General features: G+C 53.2%; 8 protein-coding genes across 8 annotated transcripts; 2 read left to right on the plus strand and 6 right to left on the minus strand.

Moving 5' to 3' along the window:
* Nucleotides 1-1,630: 1,630 nt before the first annotated feature.
* Nucleotides 1,631-2,547, plus strand: PG985_006304 (uncharacterized protein; the record flags this gene model as incomplete). Its single annotated transcript, XM_066826073.1, has 2 exons — nt 1,631-1,896; nt 2,160-2,547. The coding sequence occupies 2 exons, from the start codon at nt 1,631-1,633 to the stop codon at nt 2,545-2,547; spliced, it is 654 nt and encodes a 217-aa protein (XP_066685680.1).
* Nucleotides 2,548-3,168: 621 nt separating this feature from the next.
* On the minus strand, nt 3,169-7,135 carry PG985_006305 (sensor histidine kinase response; the record flags this gene model as incomplete). Its single annotated transcript, XM_066826074.1, has 5 exons — nt 3,169-3,317; nt 3,451-3,565; nt 3,622-3,979; nt 4,040-6,937; nt 7,077-7,135. The coding sequence occupies 5 exons, from the start codon at nt 7,133-7,135 to the stop codon at nt 3,169-3,171; spliced, it is 3,579 nt and encodes a 1,192-aa protein (XP_066685681.1).
* Nucleotides 7,136-8,008: 873 nt separating this feature from the next.
* PG985_006306 (uncharacterized protein) lies at nt 8,009-9,057 on the plus strand (the record flags this gene model as incomplete). Its single annotated transcript, XM_066826075.1, has 2 exons — nt 8,009-8,065; nt 8,407-9,057. 2 exons carry the CDS (start codon nt 8,009-8,011, stop codon nt 9,055-9,057), a joined length of 708 nt encoding a protein of 235 aa, XP_066685682.1.
* A 903-nt stretch (nt 9,058-9,960) lies between these two features.
* PG985_006307 (allantoate transport) lies at nt 9,961-11,716 on the minus strand (the record flags this gene model as incomplete). Its single annotated transcript, XM_066826076.1, has 4 exons — nt 9,961-10,123; nt 10,173-10,254; nt 10,327-11,467; nt 11,570-11,716. 4 exons carry the CDS (start codon nt 11,714-11,716, stop codon nt 9,961-9,963), a joined length of 1,533 nt encoding a protein of 510 aa, XP_066685683.1.
* A 990-nt stretch (nt 11,717-12,706) lies between these two features.
* Nucleotides 12,707-13,495, minus strand: PG985_006308 (acyl-CoA N-acyltransferase; the record flags this gene model as incomplete). Its single annotated transcript, XM_066826077.1, has 1 exon — nt 12,707-13,495. One exon carries the CDS (start codon nt 13,493-13,495, stop codon nt 12,707-12,709), a length of 789 nt encoding a protein of 262 aa, XP_066685684.1.
* A 442-nt stretch (nt 13,496-13,937) lies between these two features.
* Nucleotides 13,938-15,182, minus strand: PG985_006309 (uncharacterized protein; the record flags this gene model as incomplete). The annotated part of the gene is given in 6 exon segments (XM_066826078.1): nt 13,938-13,988; nt 14,097-14,276; nt 14,361-14,459; nt 14,537-14,602; nt 14,613-15,082; nt 15,179-15,182. The coding sequence occupies 6 exon segments, from the start codon at nt 15,180-15,182 to the stop codon at nt 13,938-13,940; spliced, it is 870 nt and encodes a 289-aa protein (XP_066685685.1).
* A 748-nt stretch (nt 15,183-15,930) lies between these two features.
* PG985_006310 (uncharacterized protein) lies at nt 15,931-17,771 on the minus strand (the record flags this gene model as incomplete). Its single annotated transcript, XM_066826079.1, has 6 exons — nt 15,931-16,252; nt 16,296-17,087; nt 17,154-17,233; nt 17,299-17,347; nt 17,419-17,476; nt 17,540-17,771. 6 exons carry the CDS (start codon nt 17,769-17,771, stop codon nt 15,931-15,933), a joined length of 1,533 nt encoding a protein of 510 aa, XP_066685686.1.
* Nucleotides 17,772-18,204: 433 nt separating this feature from the next.
* PG985_006311 (uncharacterized protein) lies at nt 18,205-19,997 on the minus strand (the record flags this gene model as incomplete). Its single annotated transcript, XM_066826080.1, has 3 exons — nt 18,205-18,338; nt 18,411-18,495; nt 18,567-19,997. 3 exons carry the CDS (start codon nt 19,995-19,997, stop codon nt 18,205-18,207), a joined length of 1,650 nt encoding a protein of 549 aa, XP_066685687.1.
* Nucleotides 19,998-20,375: the final 378 nt, after the last annotated feature.

Below are 20,375 nucleotides of genomic sequence, written 5' to 3' on the forward strand. Positions count from 1 at the left end.
AAAAATAAAGTTATATTTATTGAAATTCGATTAAATATTAATTTATATTTTTTTTATTAAATATTATAATATTTTATAAAAAGTTTTATAAATAAAAAAGAGGTTTATTTTAAAGTTAATATATATTTTTTAAAAAGTAATTTTATAAATAATAATAAAAAAGAATATAAAGAATTTAATATTAATTAAGATTTTATTAAAAGGATAAAGGTCGATTTTATATAGGCGTTATTTAAGAATATTATAAATAGTACGATTTATATAATAAAAATTATAGAAGGATTTCGGAAATTTATTAAATAAATTAAATAAATAAAGTTTATATTAAAACCTGTCGTTAATAAATATATAATTTAAGGGAGATTAAAAGAAGTAAAATTTTTATATTATCGGTACGAAATATTAAATAAAGTTTATAATAATTTATTTAATTACGCGATAGTATTAGGTTTATTTTGTGATAGATTTAATACGTTTCGGATTATTTTAACGTAATCGAATTATTATAAATAATAAAAGTTATATTATAATATATTTTTATAATAGTATTAATATTAATAAGGAAAGAATTAATTTATAAAGTATTATTTAAGGATATTTTAATATTTTATACTTTTTAAGGGTTATTTTATTATTTATTTTTAAATCGATAAATATTAATATTATTGTATTGAATTTAATCGGTGTTAGAAAGATTAAATTAATTAGTTAATTATTAAATTAATATTAATTTAATTAGTTTTTTTAAAACGTTAAATATAATAATATAATTAGATAGTTTTTTTAAATTTAAATGTAATTAATTAATTAATTTTATATTTAAATAAGCTAATATAATTTAGAAATACGATTCGGATTTAATAATTAATATAAACTTATCGAAGCCGTATGTTTATATCCCTTAATTTCCATCTTATTTTAGCTAGGCTTATTGAAATAAAACACGGCCTTAGGCCGAGTAAGCTTGACCTGCCTTGAGTTCTTACGTGGTTGACGCAGTGCGGGATCGTCCGTTTGCATCCTACCCAATTCTGGCCAGTTCTAGATTGCCAGCAGGAATTGACCGAGCAGTGAGATCAATCCCGGCGACCCAGGGCGGTGGTACGATGCATCATGGTTGGCAGCCTGCTTTTGTGGGTGCTCGGTAATGGAACACTGTGAGACTGCGGAGCCCACTGCCGGGCCCCCATGTGATATTGAATCTCCGATGAGCCTTAGCGCCGCCCGCTTCAGGGGGGAAAGCACCCAAATTCGCGATGCGTTGATGCAGAAAAGATGCGCTAGCATCAAAAAGACAGCGCCAGCGCTTGCGGCACGGTTGTCCTCAAGTCCTGAACTAATATTCGATACCTGCAGGCAGAAATGAAACGAGCCAAGAGGGGCTTTTCTGGCCCAGGGCTACCTATTCTTCTAGATCGCGAGGTTTTCACTACCATGTGGTCTACTTAACTAGCAGAATACGCCGCCGCCCAGCCATCCTTTCGAATATCTTCACCCCCAGTCTCTCATTTGCAAATATACCTACCTCACTTACACTCGTTTCACAAAGTATCTTTCGTTCTTTGAGCTAGGCCAATTCATCTATACTTAATATTTCTTCCAGAACAAAAGGCAAATCATCAAAATCGTCATGTCTTCCATCACCACCCTCATGCTCCTCTCGGCCGCGGGTCTCGCGGCGGCCCAGACCACCGTCATGGACCTGTTCCTGCCTGGCTTCGAGGGCAAGAACCTCCAGGCGTCCGTCGTCACCGCCATGACCAAGCCCCCCTCGATCGAGTACTTCGTCGAGTGCGCCAAGGGCACCGACGCCAACGATTGCGGTCTCGGCCCCGGCGTCAGCGTCACTATGGCCCCCGGCTCGTACGCCTTGGGACTGAATGACATGCCCGCGTTGTAAGTAGGAAGATGCTTATTTCTTTCCTTACCTCTTGACTTTGTATTGCCCCTTTTCAACTGCACACTATCTCCTGTTTTTACCGTCATACGTTGAGAGTCATAGTACAATTTCCGTGCTACTCCCTCCCCCGCGTGTATCTCCATCTAGTGTCGAATGGCAGGCCTAGTAAAACTGGTGTCGTCAGCAGCCAGTCTGTCTATCTCTTAGCCCCCTTCCCCGAAGTATGGACCAGAACCTCGCACTAACCACCCCAACTCAGCACCGAGGGCGTGAACTGCCAAATCGAGCAGCAGACCGCCATCTGCACCATGATGGGGGGCGGGTCCGAGGCCAACGAACCCGGCACGTCGACGGAGACCATGACGGACATCGACACGGCCGTCTTATTCTTGCCCGTCACCGTCACGGCCGGCCTCGAGAAGCTCGCCGCCTTCACCACCACCGGCGGAGGCAGCGCCGCGCAGCCCACCCAGGCGGCCGCGTCTTCCTCCTCCGGTCCGGGCGGGGCTTCGGCGGCAGCATCGCCCAGCAGCGGGGTTGCTGCGCCGACGAGCTCCAGCACGGGCGGTGCCGCTCTGCCCCAGATCACCCAGCACGCGGTGCTGGCCGGAGTTGCGGCGCTGGTGGGAGGCGCCATGGTCCTTTAAGGGTCGCCAAGATGACTGGAGTGCCAGTTAGTAGCATGCATACTTTAATGATAATCTACGTGACTTCATTCAGGTGTCGGGCGGTGTCGGTCTGGATCGGAGACGGGATGACCATGGACGAGATAAATGACAATAATAGCTGGCCAGTCTTGCATTGTAGAAAATATTACGATTGATAACAATATTCGGTATCTTTTTCATTTCAATGTTCTCATACAATTTACGTACAGCACACTCTGAGTAGGAAGTAGGTATGTTAGAGGGGACAGTGTGAACTGCTTGCTTTTGAATCAGGGGCGTGGGAGAAAATAAACACCAAACCGACGAGGACCATTGCTGGTACCTCCCACCTAACATTACGAAACATGCTTTTCCCAAGAACTCCGCATGTATGTCGCATCAGCTCCAAAATGATCTCGCAGAAGCCACTTGCGCCGTGTCGCCAGAAAGCCACAAAAACACTCGGTCCCTCTATTGCGTTTTCGCCGAGTCCAAGAAAAAACAGCAGGCTGTTGGTGAAAAAGCCTTGGATGGAATGGTTCAGAAATCAAAAGGTATGGGGCGCCACAGTCGAAAAAAGAAAGATGTTCTCGCTTGAAAATAACACAAGGAATAGAAAAGCTAGGCTCCAATGTTAGATATTGTGTCCTCGAGAGTCTTCAGGCGGACTGGTTTCGTCATGAAGACGTCGATGCCGCTCGCATAGGCTTCACGCTGTACGTCTTCGCTAGCTAAGCCCGTCAGCGCAATGACTGTGGCCGGGCGCTGGTCTTTGGTATGTTCAAATTCTCTGATTCGACGGGTCGATTCCAACCCATCCATGACGGGCATTGAGATATCTACTCAAACAGACAGGTTAGAAAGGGGGAGAAGGCTGATTGAAGCTGGATGAACAGTGCTTACCCATCAATACGCAACGGTAGTCACCTGGGCTGGCCATGTATTTTTCCAGCGCCTCGAGGCCGTTGTTGGCCGTTGCGTAAGGCTTCTTGAGCTTCTTCAAGAAAGACACCAAGATCTGGACTTCGGGGTTAGCGGTGGTGGGTTTGGCTTCGAACTCCAAGCTGAACTAACCTGCAAGTTTATCTTGTTGTCGTCGACAAGCAGATATTTTGTTTTGCGCGAAATGGGTTGAGCATTGTTCTCACCATTTGTCGGAGACGCATTCCCGGACGTGCGGCTGATCTCGAGCTCAGTGAGAACCTCGAGCTGCTGTGGTCCCCTACAGAAACGGCGTTCTTCAGAGAAGGATGTAGTTCGCGAAAGCTGGGCCGAAGGACTGGAATGGAGAAGGCTTCCGCGGCGGCTTCCCATATCTGACCAAGAGGCTGAATCCGGCGGAGTAATGGGCAAGTCGTGTTTCGAGGGCGAAGTGGCATTCCATCTGCTCAAAGCAAGGACAAGTGCTTGAGCTACCTTGCGAGGGCCCGCTCTGTAGCAGGTTAATAACAAGTCAACGAAACCTTTTCTCTAGAGTGGGGAGGGTACTTACGGTTGTGATATGAACTCGAGGACGTTCTTTTCCTTCCCTCTTCTTTGAATTATCGCATGTCGGTGGGCAGCTAGCGAATCACGGCAGACGACCACCACGGGAGGTAGAACAGCATTGGAGCCCTCGATGGCGAGCTCCTTCAGGGACTGATCTGTGCACAAAATGATATCAGGTCGGATATCTCGCGAACCTGGCTTCAAGACGTCTAGATGCAGCCAATGGCGACATTGTGCAGCTATTAAGCTCATCTCCGAAGGCGGCGTCCTTCCTGGTAGCCCAACGGCTTCCACAGTCTCTTTGAAACCGCGAAGACTGACTCGAAGACCCCTGATCTTCTCAATCCGTTCCCTGAATACCGAGTCTCTCTCTACTGTTCCATATGGCGACAGAAGGGGCAGCGTGACGGAGACAGCGGTGCCTCGGGACACCTGACTCTCGACATGGATGGAGCCTCCCAAGACTTTGGTGATTTGCTGCACAAGCTTGAGACCTAAGCCAGTGCCCGGATTCAAGGCGTCTTCCTGCGAGAATGCACTGAACAGATGATGATGGAGGAAGTCGTCACTTATTCCCTTGCCCGAGTCGGAAACAGTCAGCAACACATGGTTGGCATCCTGCTTCCTCAACGAAACATAAATGTAACCATGGGTCGTGTATTTCAGAGAATTTCCGAGTAGATTCATGATAATACGCCGAAGCGCTCCTGCTTCAGTGCGACACGAGAGCTCATGCAACGGGTCAACGTCAAGATACATAGATGGTGTGTCACTACCAATGTCCATTGGACTGGCCAGTTTGGAATGCTGCCCAAAAGCCTCGATACTGCTGGTCCCACTCGGGATAGACATCTTCTGAAAGTTGTGGCCAGACATGATGCTTTCGATGGTTTGTTCCGTGAGGAGGCTTAAATCGATGTCTGTAGACAAGTTGGTCATCTTAGAGCTAAAAGACAGGCTTTTCTTGCGGCTCATCGACTCGAATGATTCCTGAATCTCGTTTCGTATCCTCGGTAGCTGGGCGCCTTTCTTGTACTGGTCCTTGGAGTCTTTCATGAATTTGTTGATTTTGCTGTAATCGAGCAAGTGGTCCATGACATCAAGCAAGGTGCGCCCACAACACTCCATGGAGTGTAAGACTTCACCCTGGAAAGCATCCAAGTCAGTACCATCGAGCAGCTCAACTGCCGCGACGATGCCATGAAGCGGAGACCGTAACTCGTGGCTCAGGGAGTTGAGGACGTCCGACTTGGCTTTTTCGGCCATCATGGTGTCGACACGCGCAAGACCTGACATGATCGTCATCCCACAAGCACGCAGATAGCTGAGCTCGGCATCCACCGTGAAGACTCGAGCGGGGTCTTTTGTCCAGACAAAACAGCCAGAAGACCACCTTTCCCTAGCAGAATCCCAGAGCGGGATGAATGCAACACTCCTGGCCCCTGTAAAAATGCTCGAGAGGGCCTTGCCTTCATATTGCTGCGAATGGGCGCCGTGCAGTGGCCGATCCCGATCCAGAGGAGATGGAAAAGGAACTGAATCGCGCCTTGCATACCAGGCCCATTCTCCTTCAGGCGAATCGCCAGCATGGATCGAGCCATCTTCCTCGAGGTTGAATATCTTGCCGCTGGCATATCGCTTCAAAAGCGTCTTGAGGAATCGCTCGGGTATGTCGATCCGATGAACACCAGCAGATACCTTGTCGCCCGTGCGGTCCTCTGAAGTTGACGAGCCCAAGATATTACATGATTGGCCTTCGTAGTTCTCCAGTATTTTCCAAAATCCCTCGTCGCCAGGGGTCGTGATGGTCGAGTCGACAGAGGAGTTCGCAGAGTGCTGCTTCGCATTTGGTACAAGCCCAGCAAATGACCCGATAACTGCATCCAGGAACACAACACCTTCTACTTCGAGCGCATCTCGTATTGTAGATGCAGCCTCGGCAAAAACGTCCTTGATTTCTAAAGTGTGGCCGTCATCAATCGGTGCTTTGGCCATTGGACTCGACACCAAGACGTTTGACTTTGTCTTGGTGATTGTGGCAGTTGCAGTTGCACCTGAAGATGTCCTGGAATCTATCGAGTCATCCGATTTGCTAGCATCGAACGGTCCACCTATAAAGCTCGGTTGTAACGGCGATGGGTGCGGCCGCGGCGGCGCAGTTTCGCGAGTATGGGGGCTGACATCGCTGTCGCGTCGCATTTGCCGTTGTCGAGATGGAACAGAAGCGCAAGTGTCAGGGGGAGGTCCCGTGTTCGCCCCCAACCACCACCTCGATATCGTGGACTTTCCATCGACGAAACTGCCAATTCCTCGCACCATTCGATCACTGCGCTTCAGGTTCTCGTCAGACCTTCTAGACTCGAGGTACCCCGATATCGTCTGCGACACATCCCGCAGGAACTGAGACTGCGCATCGTCTAGCGGGGCTCGAGGGTGGTTGCTGAAGAGACTATAGACGCCTATGTTGATGTTCTTGGGTGATTTGATCGGTACGCCAGCGTAGAATCGGTGATATGGCGTGCTACAGACATGATGGAGGTTCTTGAATCGAGGATCGGCCTGCAGATCAGGCACACACAATATGGGCAGATCGCTGCTGGTCTCCCCGACATAGAAGTCCGGTGCTAATACATGTTCACAAACGCCTTGTTCCCTCGGGATCGCGATGCCCCCTAACCACAGGTTCTGGCCCTTGGTCCTGGGCGCGAGTACAGAGTTAGGAGTGGCTTCGGCAATAACATGTTGGTGAGATCTGTCGAAGATTGATATCAGACAGCGGGTGGCGTCTAACCGGAGAGCGCCAAGCTGGGCAAGTCCTGTCAAGACTGGATCTGCGCATGATGTCGGTAGTGGTTTATAAGGAAGCTCAGCTGCCAGTTGCGGTTTATGTGCGATTTCATAGCTTTTGACGGTTAGCCGTACAACATTCGGTTCAAATGGGAGAGGGGGTGGACGGAATATCATGAATGAACGCCCCCGAGGAGAGGGAAACGGCCAACTGCAGCAAAAGAGAGAGAAAGTATAACATGAACTTTACGTACAGATGCGAGGCATATCTAACCACCTCCCGCTCGCGGGCCGCCTCGGACAGTCTACCCATTCTCTGAGAGGAAGCCAAAGAACGGGAAAGGCGGACTGCTCGTATTAGTCGAAAGGCGTTGAGCAAAGATAGAGAAGACACGTTAGGTCGAGATAGTGACGGATATTAGCTCGGGGCAGTGGATGAAATACGGTCCATGGCACCTATGCCTATACCCCAAGTAAGAGGCAGATCAAGATAGGCAATGGCACAAATTCTCACCGGGACGAGAACCAAACGTAGGGGAGCGGTTTGATTATGAAGCATTGTGCGGCAACGTAACATAAGGATATTTCAAAAACAACCAGGGCAGGGACATGGGCGATTCAGTGTGAGATAGAATACCTAGCAGGCGGATAGCGTCTTCCTGTCACCTGGTAGCGAGAATGATGGCGGATTCGCTCCGAAATTCCGTGATCAAGTGATTGTATGTAAGAACATCGACACTCACGCTCACACACACCTACACACACAGGCAAGTGGGTTCGGTGGGGGGTGGAGAGGCCGCGATGGGTGCATTTGCGACCAAGGAGCGCTAGAGAGGGACCCCTCCTTGGATCGAGTGACCTAGAATAGGCCGCCCCATCGACCCCATAGAGGGGTGGGAATCAGTGGGATACCCGCAGGCCAGCCACTAATCCCTCTGCTCCAGAGGGCTTAGGAGCCCGCTACCAAGGACTAGCCCTGCACTGGCCAGTGTTTAAAAGTTCACCAGCCGCCGCTATCAGCCCCCCTAAAGCCATTTCAGCCTCTAGCAGGCTAGCTAGAGCTAAAGTATGGGAGCATGGAATAGAACCACAGCGTCCGAGCATTGTCTCCCTCCCACCTCCCTACTGTACCAGTATAGTAACTCTCCTCACCTGGCTCACCTAACCCAAATCAACACGACTTGTCATGCATGCAGCTTTCGATAATGGCCCTGCTAAGGATGGAGTTGTTCTGCTCCGATGGGTCAGTGCGACACGTATATGTCCTCCATCCTTTCTTTTTCCTCTCTGCAAATTGGCACTGTTCAACTCGAGACGGACAGGATAGTCGATCCGCAGCGGCCTCGTCCCGTCCATAGCAATTGACACACCAGCTTGGCGAAACAATTTATCTGTGGCTCATGTCATACACAAAGAGGCCTGCGGCCTGCCTGCTGTCGTCTCGTCCACAATCCACTTTCCTACTTATTCCCATGCTATTTGCTATCTGGAATCTGCATCGACACTAGGATTGTGGCTCTAAAATCCTAACGGGTGCATTAGATTAGACAGGCAATCAAGATTTGCCCGTTACCCACACAATAGCCTGGTCTGGAACCTACGGATTTGCTCGTGCCTGCACATCAACCCCGTCTCAACGCCTGCGGCCGCGTGTGGGCAAAACTCAATAGCCTGCTGATAGCCGGAACCAGAGGAAACAAGACTCAGACACCAAACAGCTTCGAATCATGGCCGCCGTTCCTCGGTCGCCGGCCCGTACAAGTAGCAGCGGGAAAGGACACCCTTCGCTCTGTAGGCAATGGCAAGAAACAGAAGAAATGCACACATCAGTATGACGGGAAGGTGGAGTCGGCTTGCCAAAGTCCGCGTGATGGCTTGCCGACAGCCATGATCCTAGTCTGGCCCGATTTCCCACGGCCTTTGCACGGCTCTGAAGCAAACTTTGGTGAATTTAGCCCACCCTCGAGTCGGTTGCACGACAACGGCAGTCAAGGCTTCATAGCCCTATGGGCCGACCAGGTAGAAGGGCCTCAAACCAGCTCAATACGTGGTCTGTGTCAATACTTAGCTAAGCACGCCGACAACCTGAACAACCTGACGGCTATCATCCTTGCCTCCAAGGTGAAGAAGATTGTGCATGATACCCATGGGCTCGTATGGGCCTCGATCGGGAAGATACGGCTGTCCACGCGGGTGTTTCTGCACCAGTCACCCGGGCCCTCGTTGCCTGAGTAAGGTCCTCGTTCAACTTTAATTTCGCCGTTTCAGGGGCTCTCTTCAATTCCCCAAAAACACCAAAATTGTTAAACTCCGAATCCCAAACTAGGAAACACTGAGCCTTAAATCGCGATCGCTAATACTGTCAGGCCAGGCACCCAGATCATCGAGGACGGTTTTCGGTATGGCCGTTCTACTCTAGGGACAAACCACATCTAAAAACAGTCATGAAACGTCACCCCCTATTTTGATCGACTCATGCTTGGCGCAAACACTACTACCCGCCAAGACCCAATCACGATGACTAACGCTTGAGTTATCGTCTCGAACTGGTCTTCCTATCACCGGAGTATTTTTGGGAGTCTTGATAGAAAACCCGGGGTAACGTTCTCACAAACCGACTACACACGTATGCATTGATGGCTTTGACGGAGTAGGACGCATCAGCTTGTCGACTGGGCCTCACTGAGTCTAACCTCTCTCATCAGTCTCACCGGACCCGTTGTGTCTCTGCCATGGATACCCCTGGTCCTTGAAGCCATGGATGGTGTACGGTCCATCTATTCGGTATGCAATCGAAACGTGCGCCCGTGACATCAGGGATTGGAATCTGAGATGTAACCCACCGGTCACTTTCGAAATTCATCTCAATATGGCATGATGTTTCTTGGCCGAACCCATGATGGAGGTGCCAAACCATCAACGTGCCACGGGTCGCCGCCGGTGCTGTTTCTCGGCCTCTGATACATTGAGCAAATATTGCTTGCCTGCTCTGACACAGCACCGAGTTGCAAAGATCCCACTGTTAAGCGAATTCTCTTCACCAAGTGATAGTATCTGGAGGGATATCATGGTTCCTCTGGGCTGGTGGAACCGCTCGAATAACAAAGTTCCGCGTTGCAGAGCGATCCACCGCAAATGTTACATTACGTATCTGAAATATGGGTTCTTTTTGTCTGTCAAGTCCTGGAATGCAAGCTTGGCTCTTTCGCCCATGTCATCCTCGCGCTTCATGTCTTTGCTGCGGTTTGCTCGCAGTAGTACAACATACAGCGTGATGGCCGCCACGATGGTTATGCAGTAACTGGTGGGGTGTCAGCCGGGGCCATTTGCGAAGGGCATGCGTAACCTACCAGATGATGAGACCAAGCCAGAGCTCCGGATAATGGTCAGGCTTTGTCTGCGACTTGATCAACTGTGGTCCGATGATGTTTCCTGTGCGGGAAGTCAGGGACCATATTTGGAAAACGTCTGGCTTGGAACTTTGGGGGGGGGGTTACTACTGACCGACGCAATAAGCAACAAAGATGGTCGCAGCTGTGAAGCTCTTCTTCGTGTGCCCAGCCACGTTCGACATACCTAGGGTGATGATCAGGCTGACTACCGCGCCAAAGGTACCCGTGATGGAATAACCGATCACGGGCGCGGCAGCGTGGTGGCTCCATCCACTCTTCCAAATCAAAGCGCACCCAGCAATCACCGGCAGGCAGCAAACAACCAGCATCGGTATTCGGATGTTGGGATATCGCGAACCAAGCCAACCGGTTAAGAGAATGGTTATGAGGCAGAGGCCGCCCAGGGGAAATTGGAAGACGATGGATTCGAGAGTGCTCCAGCCAAATGTTGACACGATTAGGGGGCCGAAGCCGCTAACTGCACCATTTACAGTGTAAGCAGAGGCCATCATGATGGCAATCAGCCAAATTTTGACATCGAGCAACGATTCCTTGAGCTGTGACCACTTGAGCTTGGTACAGCGGACTCCGGTCTGACCAAAACGCAACCTTTCCACGGCCGCAAGCCTTTCATCCCTTGAGAGGAACCAGGCAGATACTGGCGAGCTGGGTACGGCGAAGCAGCACAGTCCGAACAGAAAGGTCAGGGAGCCAGCGAGGAGGTAGATGTACTGCCACCTATGGAGCCCGCCCCCAGTGATCTGGGCGAAGCCGTAGTTGAGCGCACCGCCGATGATGGTCCAAAGCCCCGTGGCGGAGAACCACCAGCTTTGTCTCAGCGACTGCTCCTGCTGGGTGTAGTACCCAGTGATGATGGTCATGAAAGCGGTCGGGATGACGCTCTCGATGAAGCCAAGGCAGAATCGCTGCGCGTAGAGGCCCTCGTACGTCGTCACGGCGGCCGTGAGCATGCATATCAAAGCCCAGAGGCACACGATGATGCCGAGCACCCTGCCGACGTCGAACCGCTGCAGCGCGAACGACATGGGATAGAGCCCGGCCAGCATGCCAAAGTAGAAGAGGGAAGTGGCCCAGGAAAGGCGACTAGTATCCACGACTGAGGGTCTATGCGGATCCGGGATGCTAAGCTTCAAGTCTGAAGTCATGCCGAATAGTGCTGCCGAACCGAGTATGGCCTGCTCTCCTTTATTAGTCTCTCCCGTGGGCCAGCCAATTGATAGGTGGACAAGTTCCTACTTTGTCATAATAGACCAGGCCATACTGCAAACCCGCGTTAGTGGAATGGGCATGTTTGAGGTCGTTCCATGTTCCTCTGTGGGACTGCGAATACTCACACCGACTGTCATGGCCGGAATCAGAAACCAGTCAATCTTGCGAACCGCCTGGGCTGTCACGGTGGGGTCGGTTGGGCAGGCCTGTTCGCCGACCATGTCAATGGCCACATCCTTCTCAGCAGAAGCTTCTGCTACCGGTGTCGCCATCGTTGCGCTATCGGGTGCGGCGGGTTATACTGCCGCGCAAGGTCGTGTTCTATCAACAAGAACTCAAATTGCCTTGCCTGCCCAAACGAAAGGGAAGAAAGAAATACAGATAGATGGGGGGAGGAAAAGAGAGGGAGAAAGGCCGAGATGAGCTTTTCCTTCTTCTTTTTCTCGTCGTCAAGATCAATGTCTTCTTGATGATACGCTGCTAACTGGACATGAGCTAGCCACTTTCTTTCCGGAGCTTTTACCTAGCACTAACCAACGCTTCCCTACTGCTCAGTGTGTGTGAGTAATAAGGCAGCCAACTGCCAATAATGATACGACGCTTTTCGCGCCGTTGATTACAGCGATTGCTCCACTGCCGCCAAGCTAAAAGCGCCTAGGCGGCTGCCGGGCCACATACTATGTAAGTCTGGCGATCCTCCGTAGTGATGGGGAATCGCGCCAGGGTCGACTGTTCTGGTCCCTACGGAGTGTCGACTTCTGGCAAGATTGAGATATACTCATAAGTATGGGTTCTCTTTTGGTTCGAGAGAAAAGTATTACCGATTATAACCGCGGCTACCAGCGCTGGCGTTGCCCAAAATCGGGTCTGCGTGGAACCCCTACTTTAACCTAGAGCTTGCTAAGCACCTACTCGAGTAGGTAGGTAAGCTGGTGTGGTAGGAACTAGCCGCTCAAGGCTTGTAGCGGCCTGCAATACGCTGGAAAAGGAAGCTTACAACAAAACAACACACACAATTATATTTATCTCACAAACGGGACATTCCTCGGCGGTAATGATTCGGGTGGACACGATGATGTTCCCAATCCGGAGGCAATTTGCAAATCATGAGTCAATGGCAGGTTTCAACCGACAGGTGTTTGCAATGGGACCTGGTCTCAACTACCTACTTGTAGCAACCGGCCTGGGACGCCCAGCGCCGTCATCTTATACTCCGAAGTAAGATCAGACGACGAGCATCACGACAGAGCAAGCCGTCGCCATCAGCTCTGCTGCTCGGTAGGGCCCGGGCTCGTCAGTAGGTAACCGACCAGATCCAGCGGCTCCCCGACCCGGTGTTCCTGCGTGTCTGGTTCCGTCCATTCGTGGAAGCGCTGGAACTCCAGCTTCTCCAGCACCCTGCAGCTGCCCACGTTGCCGGGCTCGGCATTGGCGTACACGTGCTCTGCAGCCGCCACGACGTCACCGCGGCCATGATCAGCTGCGACCTCCACCGCCCGTCTGTTGATCCGGATTTCCACCGCCCGCCGCGGCAGTCCCCACCAACTCCCCAGCACGGCGCCCAGGAACTCGGTCGCATAGCCCCGACCCCAGTGCTCTCTCCGGAACTTGTACCCGATCTCGGGCCAACCCGACGCCGTGGCCGCGTCCGAAGTCAGCGCGTGCACGCCGCCCTCGCCGATCAGCTCGCCCGTCGACCGCAGAAAGGCACCCCAGAGGTAAGGGGGTGAGGCGGGTCCGCCGTCCCCGTCGCTGTCGTTGCCGAGGAAGAAGTCTAGCGCCGCCTGCGTCTCCATCAGGTCCCGGTCCGGCCGGCCCAGGCGCGTCCCGGTCATGGCCTCGGGCTGCGTCCGCAGCGCGTGCAGGCCCGCGAGATCCGACTGCTGCAGTGGCCGCACCAGGAGCCGCGCCGTCTGTACGTGGGGCCGCGCGTCGTTGGTCGGGAGCGGCAAAATGGGGAGGGTGGTACGGACGAGTATGGTTCCGTCGTCGCGGGCGCCACCGTCAGGGGTGGTCGCGGTGTGCGTGTTGTCTTCTGGTGCTGTGGCCATGGTCCTCTTGTTGGAATTGGCACGATGTGTGGCTAAGGTAGGAAGACAAATGCGTTTTACTTCATGGGACGACTACTTCTGCGCTGGTTTCATGACGCTCAATGGTTATCTTCAAGCCGACGACATTTATACTAATTGGCCCGAGGATTTGCGATGGCTTCAGTCTCCACGTCGGATAGTGACTCACGCCGGCAATGGGGGCGCTAGTGTGCAACCGGAGATGCAATTCCTCAGCCGCACAGTTTTGTGACTCCTCATGTTACAACATGCGTCACCTACACCGGCTATTCGACAGAGCTTTTACTTCGGTTTGTTGCGACATGACCGGTAGTCGCTAACGGAAAGATGCAGCATTATCCAAATCTTCAGAAGCGGGATTCATATCGGAATTCGAACCACTCTACCTATCTTGCGGGGGCATCCACGAGTCTAACATTACCAATCACGACCTCAAATATGCACAGATACTTTTACCCCAGCGCACGCCTCCTTTCTACATCGGGGGATCGCATCAGCCAGAGCACATTCAAGGGGCAATATTAAAGTGTAATAAAGGGAAATGTATCTCAGAAATCAGGTCGTCGCGACGGGAATGACTTACGTATTTCCACATCCCGGGCGCATTCCCTCGCGGCAGCCCTTCGATAGCGTCTGCGACCTCGGGGCCCAGTCCTTCGGCTTTGATGTCGGTCACTGGATACAGATACGTCTTGAACGAGAAGAGGATCGCCTGCGTCTTGGGAAGGCGCGTCAGAGTCTGGAGCTCCACCCGGACATACGCCTATTATTTGTTCAGCGAACCAATGTCAGTCTGGCAAGCATCGATCAAGAAATGGGGGCTCAGGGGTGTCGCGCGTGTGCTGACCTTTGAGATGTCGACATCGACGTCCTCTTTGTAGGCGTCCCCATCTTTTATATGGTTTGTCGCCACATTGAACAGCTCCGGCGTCAAATTGACCGACCACTGGGAAATCATGATGCAATCAGAAACACTTCGGAGTAATTGCAACAAGAGAGCCAAAAGCAGAGGGGGGCACTCACGTTATTCCTCACTACACTCTTGCCGACCTCGAGGCGGCCGAAGAAGCGTTCCATGCTCGCGCCAATCTTTTCGTACGAGGGGGACCGGTCCGTGGATGTCCTTGAGCACCTTGCCGAGCTTCTCGGCCGGGTCGAAGCCCGAGGGGAAACAGCACAGGAGCGCCACGCACTGGTGGCCCTCGGGCGTCGCGCGAAGCAGGAACAGGTCATCCTCGACCATCTCGGCCAGTAGCTTGAGCGTGGCGACGGCGTCCTCATCTCCGCCACCGCCCGCTGCGGGCGGCGGCAGCTCCAGGGGCAGGGACTGCCCCGTGACGTGGTTGCGGAACAGCCCCTTGTCGTCATCCCGCGAGAAGAGCGTCGGGTAGCGTGCCAGCAGGAAGTCCCGAACGTACGCGTACGTCTCGCGCACGGCGTCGGCGCCGCACGGCAGGCTGCCCACGACGTGGTGGGGGTGGTCGCGGATGAGCTCCCGACGCAGCTGGATCCGGGACAGGTAGTTGCTGTCGATGATGATCAAGTCCGAAGGTGTGCTTGAACGCACAGCTGGCAAGCAGTAAAGAGGCGCGCACGCGCGTCAGTCATTTTGGTCTAGAGTCTTTACAGAAAGCGATGATAAGGGGTTCACGTGGGGTGTGTTACCCATGGTGATGTGGTAGATGGGTTTGAACGGCCGAAACTTGTGGGGTTCGGCTGTCTCCCAGTCAAAGTCCCCCGCAACGGGGTTGACTGCCAGCACCGGTTTCTTAACTGCTCCAAGTTGCTTTTCGGAAGCATTCTCTCGAAACTGCAAGCGTGAGAAACGTCAGAATACGCTCGGTGCCTTGTTGACAGAGGCGACCGATACTCACCAAGGAACGTTTTCGCCTCTTCTGGAGAACATCATTCACCACCCATCCTATCCCGCAGAATAGGACAAGAGCCAAGAGGGGTATTGAAGGAAGCATGTCATGAACCTACAGCGATACTTGACACATGAAGTTGTTCAGATCGTAATGGGGGTTGCATTCCTCTTTCTACTAACACTTATCTTGGTCGCAATACGACTATCTGCTCTCGTGACTTAGCCTAAAGGCGGGCCCAACTGGAGATGCCGATTGCGGACTGCGTGGTAGCGCTGCGTTGCGGCCACGGGGCCGGTCTAGCTGGGCTACCATTACCCCGATAGGCAAGTCGTGGCGATGATTAGTCCATATGCTCAACACTGATACGTCAGTCCTATCGTCCCCATCCGATTAGTTATCCAATTCCATGTACAACTGTCCATGACGGCGGCTTGGTTTCCATCAACATTCCATCAAGTGATTACGGGTAGGACATTTTGTTAGTCATGCAATCATCAAAATACATTGTATGCTTTGTGACTTCATGCTCATGTTAAATATGCCAGTATTTTAGAGCTCAACATCCGGCCAAATGGTATCGGTTCTGCGGTCCAGGAACGCGCAAGGCCCGTCTCGGGTGGTAGCCAGCCAGCACTTGACCAGAAACGACGCGGCCTCCTTCTGGTGGCCGACGGCCTCGTGGCCCGCGTCGTTAAAGGTCGCGAAGGCCAATTTGTCGGCTGCCTTGAACTCGCCCCCCCTTGTGGGTTTCGCCGGACTTCCTGTCGGGCCACGCCCAGTCGACGTACTTCTCCAGCCGGAACGAGGCCTGGTGAGACCACGGGAGCTCGTCGTACGCTCTTTTGTTGCCCTCCGTAGTGCTGGTGGTAGTCTTGTAAGTGGGTTCCATACTGATGATAGATGATATTACTTACACGGAAATGTCGTTGTTGCCGTTGATGACTAGAACTCTGGTATCCGTCTCGTCGAGGATGTAGCTCATCTGGCGGGTAGACGGCGTGTAACTGTCCCCGCTGGCCTCCCAGCGCAGGTTGAGGTCCATGTTGACCGAGGTGAAGTTCCAGCCCTCGAGCCCCAGCGCCGCCTGGAGGCGCGGCTGGTTCAGGTAGTCGGCGTACGAGTCGGCGCCGCACAGGGGCAGCGTCCCGTTCTCGCAGAGGACGCGGTCGTCGTAGGGGACGCGGCCGCCGACGCGCACGTCGAGGTGCGCCCCGATGTGCTCGTCGCAGAAGGCGTTGGCCGCCCGGCAGACGTCGAGGTTGTACGTCGCGACGCACTGGCGGTTGAAGCGGGCGCAGCGCGGCACGGCCTGCTCGACGGCGCGGCAGGTCGTCCCGTTGAAGCCGAGCTTCAGCTTGTTCGTCCCGTCTCGGTCGAACTTGCACATGTGGTCGTACATGCCGATGTAACTGGAGCTGATCATGTCGACGACGGCGTCCACCAGGACGATGGATGCGATGGGCGTCTGGAACACGCCGGGGACTCCCAGCTTCTGCCTTTTGCTGATGTGATTCACGAAAAAGGGAACGTAGACCCCGCCAAAGGACTCGCCGGTGATGTGGAAAGGGAGGTGGGCGTATTGAGGGAACACGTCGGTGAAGAAGGTTGACAAGAACTTGTCAAAGTCCTCGGACGCCTCTGCGATGTTATCGGGCCCTCCCTCCGTCCCGCCGTTCACCGAAGAGAAGCCCACCCCGGCAGGCTGGCTAGCGGCTCATGTTAATAGGACTTCTCCGAGGGGGGATAGGTAGGTAGGTGAGAAACCCACGTACTCAATAAAGAGAACATTTGCAAAGTTGCTCCAGCTGTGTTCGTTGCGGACTGTCCCATTGCCGTCTTTCACTGCCAGGCACTAGCCCACCCCTTAGTGACCCATCTCATCTTACTCTAGGGCTCGGGTTCGGTATGTGTACTCACCGGTCCGATCTCTGAGAACAGGCCCATCATGGATGGACCGCCAGGGCCGCTTTCCGATAAGTCAGTATTTGAAACCTACATGTTAAGTACATCTCGAAGGGAGCCGCATTGCGTACGTACCCGTTCAGCCAAACCATGACTGGGTCATCCTGAGGCGCAGATCGGCTCTCGAAGAACCCTGGGTTGAATCGCCAATCTCAGCTTGGGTACACTGCGTTGACATTGGGAGGTGAAGACGCACAGAAGAAGAGCTTTTTCTCTTCAGACACGTTGATCCAACCGGTCCATTGGCGGCTCCCAGCATCACAGACCTGGTCGTTTTGCTCTTGCAGGGTATACGGCAGTCCCCTTTTGGCACCTGCTGCAAGCAGAGGCTCAGGAGGTATGCCACGGCTCAGGACGGGAGACGCGAGCGCTGCTGGCACAAGGGCACTCAGAGAGATCACCACGGCGAGCGCGCTGAACAGCTGCATCATGAGAACGGCCCGGCGAGGAAGGGTGTGTAAGTGACACAATGGGTTTCTCAGGACACGGCTATGATCATGTCTACGCCGGATCGAAATGATATGAGGTTGAAGAGGTGCGGCGCAGCTTCTTGGCGCGGAGAAGAAGCTGCCCCCGCAGTTTACAGGGGTTGCGACGTCTCTTGAATTCCGAACTGAACCCCGAAGTCACCTTGTCTTTGCTTTTGGGTAGATACCGCATAACTATAACGTTTCAAGATTACCCCCCGTAGGCAATTGGCATCTTGTACCTCCTTCTCATTTACTAAAATACATGTGACTTACTATCAAATCTGAATCCCACAACATGTACCATGCCCGTTTTGCCAGGTATCTCGATGACTCGGTGCTTGTTAGCTTTTAGCCACAGGTAGTGAGTGCATGGGCGTCTTTCGGCCAGTCATCAATTGTTCAGACTGTTGGCCTTTCGGAGGCACTGGTCAATCACACGGCCCGCCGCGAGAAGCTCCTCGTCCTGGAAGCTCCGCGAGACAACTTGAATAGCGGTGGGAGCACCATCAACCAGGTCGCTTCGATCTGCACCCCGATTTCGACCTTGTCAGTAATCTCGACAATTCCGACGAGAATAGTGGTGGGGGGAAAACTTACAAGGTCTCAGGCTTCCCGAAGGCGCAAGATCGTCTCGGTCGATATCCTTCATGGCTCGGCCCACGGGCAGTATAACGGCAGGGAACTGTCAGGGGAGTGGTTAGTAGTCATCTTTGCTTCACGAGTAGGTATAAGAGGGGGAAAAAAACCACCAACCTCAAGCAGACTCCACACAGAAGTGTACGGCGGCGCCCCGATGGTGTCATGCGGAATCGCGGTCGTCTCGGCCCCAGGGCAGAGCAAGACGTCCAAACCATGCTGCGCGAACACGACGTTCCAGGCGGCCCTGTACTGCAGACAGGCCGCCTTGTAGGCGAAGATGTCGTCGATGGTGTAGCCGCCCTCGTCGACCTTGCGGGTCAGCAGGGGCAGGTTGTCGCGAACGGACGGGACCAGGGGCTCGCCCGACGCGTCGACGTGCTTCTTCCACTCGACCGTGTTGTCGAGCGAGAACGCATCGAATCCCAGGTCCAGTCCCGTCTCCAGCGAGGGGAGCTCGGAGAGCGGGATGATCTCGTGTCCGGCTTGGGCGAGGGTCTGCGCCGAGGACTCCATTGCGCGACGCACCGGCGGATGGACGGGGAACTTGGGGTCTTCCAGCATGTAACCGATACGGAGCTTCTTGGGCACGCAGGTGGCCACCTCGGCACGCCAGGGGAGAGCATACAAGATCGGGTCGCGGTTCCACGGCTGCGACTCGAGGACGGCCTGCAGAAAGAGCGCCATTCCGTCGTACGAAGTGGCGAGGGGTCCCGCTACCGGTGGGAAGCCGGGGGATCCCATGCGGTGGCAGAAGGTCGAGCCAAAGAAAGGGACACGTCCGGTCGAAGGCTTGAAGCCGTACGTGCCGTTGCAGATGGCAGGGATCCGTACGCTGCCCGCCATGTCGGTTCCCACGCCGAGGATGGAGCCCCGGAGAGCCACCAGGGCCCCCTCACCGCCACTGCTGCCGCCTGCGGTGAGTGAAAGCTTGTGGGGGTTCAGTGTGCGACCGAAGATATTGTTGTGCGAGTCCGAGGACATGAGGGTTTGGGAGACGTTGGTCTTGCAGTACAGTATGGCGCCGAGATCCAAGAGGATGGCCGCCGTTGCCCCGTGTTCGCTGGACGCGGGCTTGTCCAAGTACGACACAAGCCCCATGGTCGACTGGACTCCTGCACAGTCGAAGGACTCTTTCAGGCTGATGGGGACTCCATGAAGAGGACCCAAGGGCTTCCCGTGCGCCTCGAGGTATTCGTCCAGGAACTCGCCTCGCTTGATGGCATCGTCGAACATGGTCTCGGTCAGGCAGTTGGTCAATTGCTGGGCAATGGCAGCCCGCTTACAGAACGCAGTAGCCACAGATCGGGCCTTGATGGTGCCGAGCTGTACAGCCTTGGCTAGGGCGACGGCATCGAAGTCCTCAGTTATGTGAAGTTCCTCGGCGCTGAGGACGCCGCACTTGGAAGGTATCCCCATGACGCCATATGCGCAAGTCTCGTCGCCCGTGAGATACTCGGAGGGGAGACGCCATGCCTTTGGGATCTTGGCAAACTGTACAGCCTGCTTCTCGGCTATCCGCGTTTGCCAGGTCTGGTGGGAGCCCATATCGACGACTTCTGCTTGTATTATTGTATTCTTTCTTCCGTCCAGACTGGGGGGGGGGGGTTGTGGAAAGTATGAATAATCGAAGGGTATGAGTTCAGGGGAGCAGGAGAACAGGGGACTAAGAGACGAGCCTACTCTTATGTCTGAGAATGTGGAAGATGGGGATCTCCGTCTTACGCGTGGTGATAGGCCGCCATCATGGCACGGGACCATGCATATCTACTTAAGCGCCAAAGCGTCATGGCACGGAGCAAATCATACACACTGACCGAACGAAATACGCCGTATCGACCAGGCACAAATACCGGTACCCGAGCCAAGGCTGTCACCGGAGAGAAACCTTGATTGGGTCCTCTTCACTGCTTCACTGCAGCGGTT

The sequence above is a fragment of the Apiospora marii genome, assembly GCF_038362585.1.
Source record: "Apiospora marii strain CBS 49790 chromosome Unknown utg000004l_segment0_segment0, whole genome shotgun sequence".
Lineage (NCBI taxonomy): Eukaryota > Fungi > Ascomycota > Sordariomycetes > Amphisphaeriales > Apiosporaceae > Apiospora > Apiospora marii.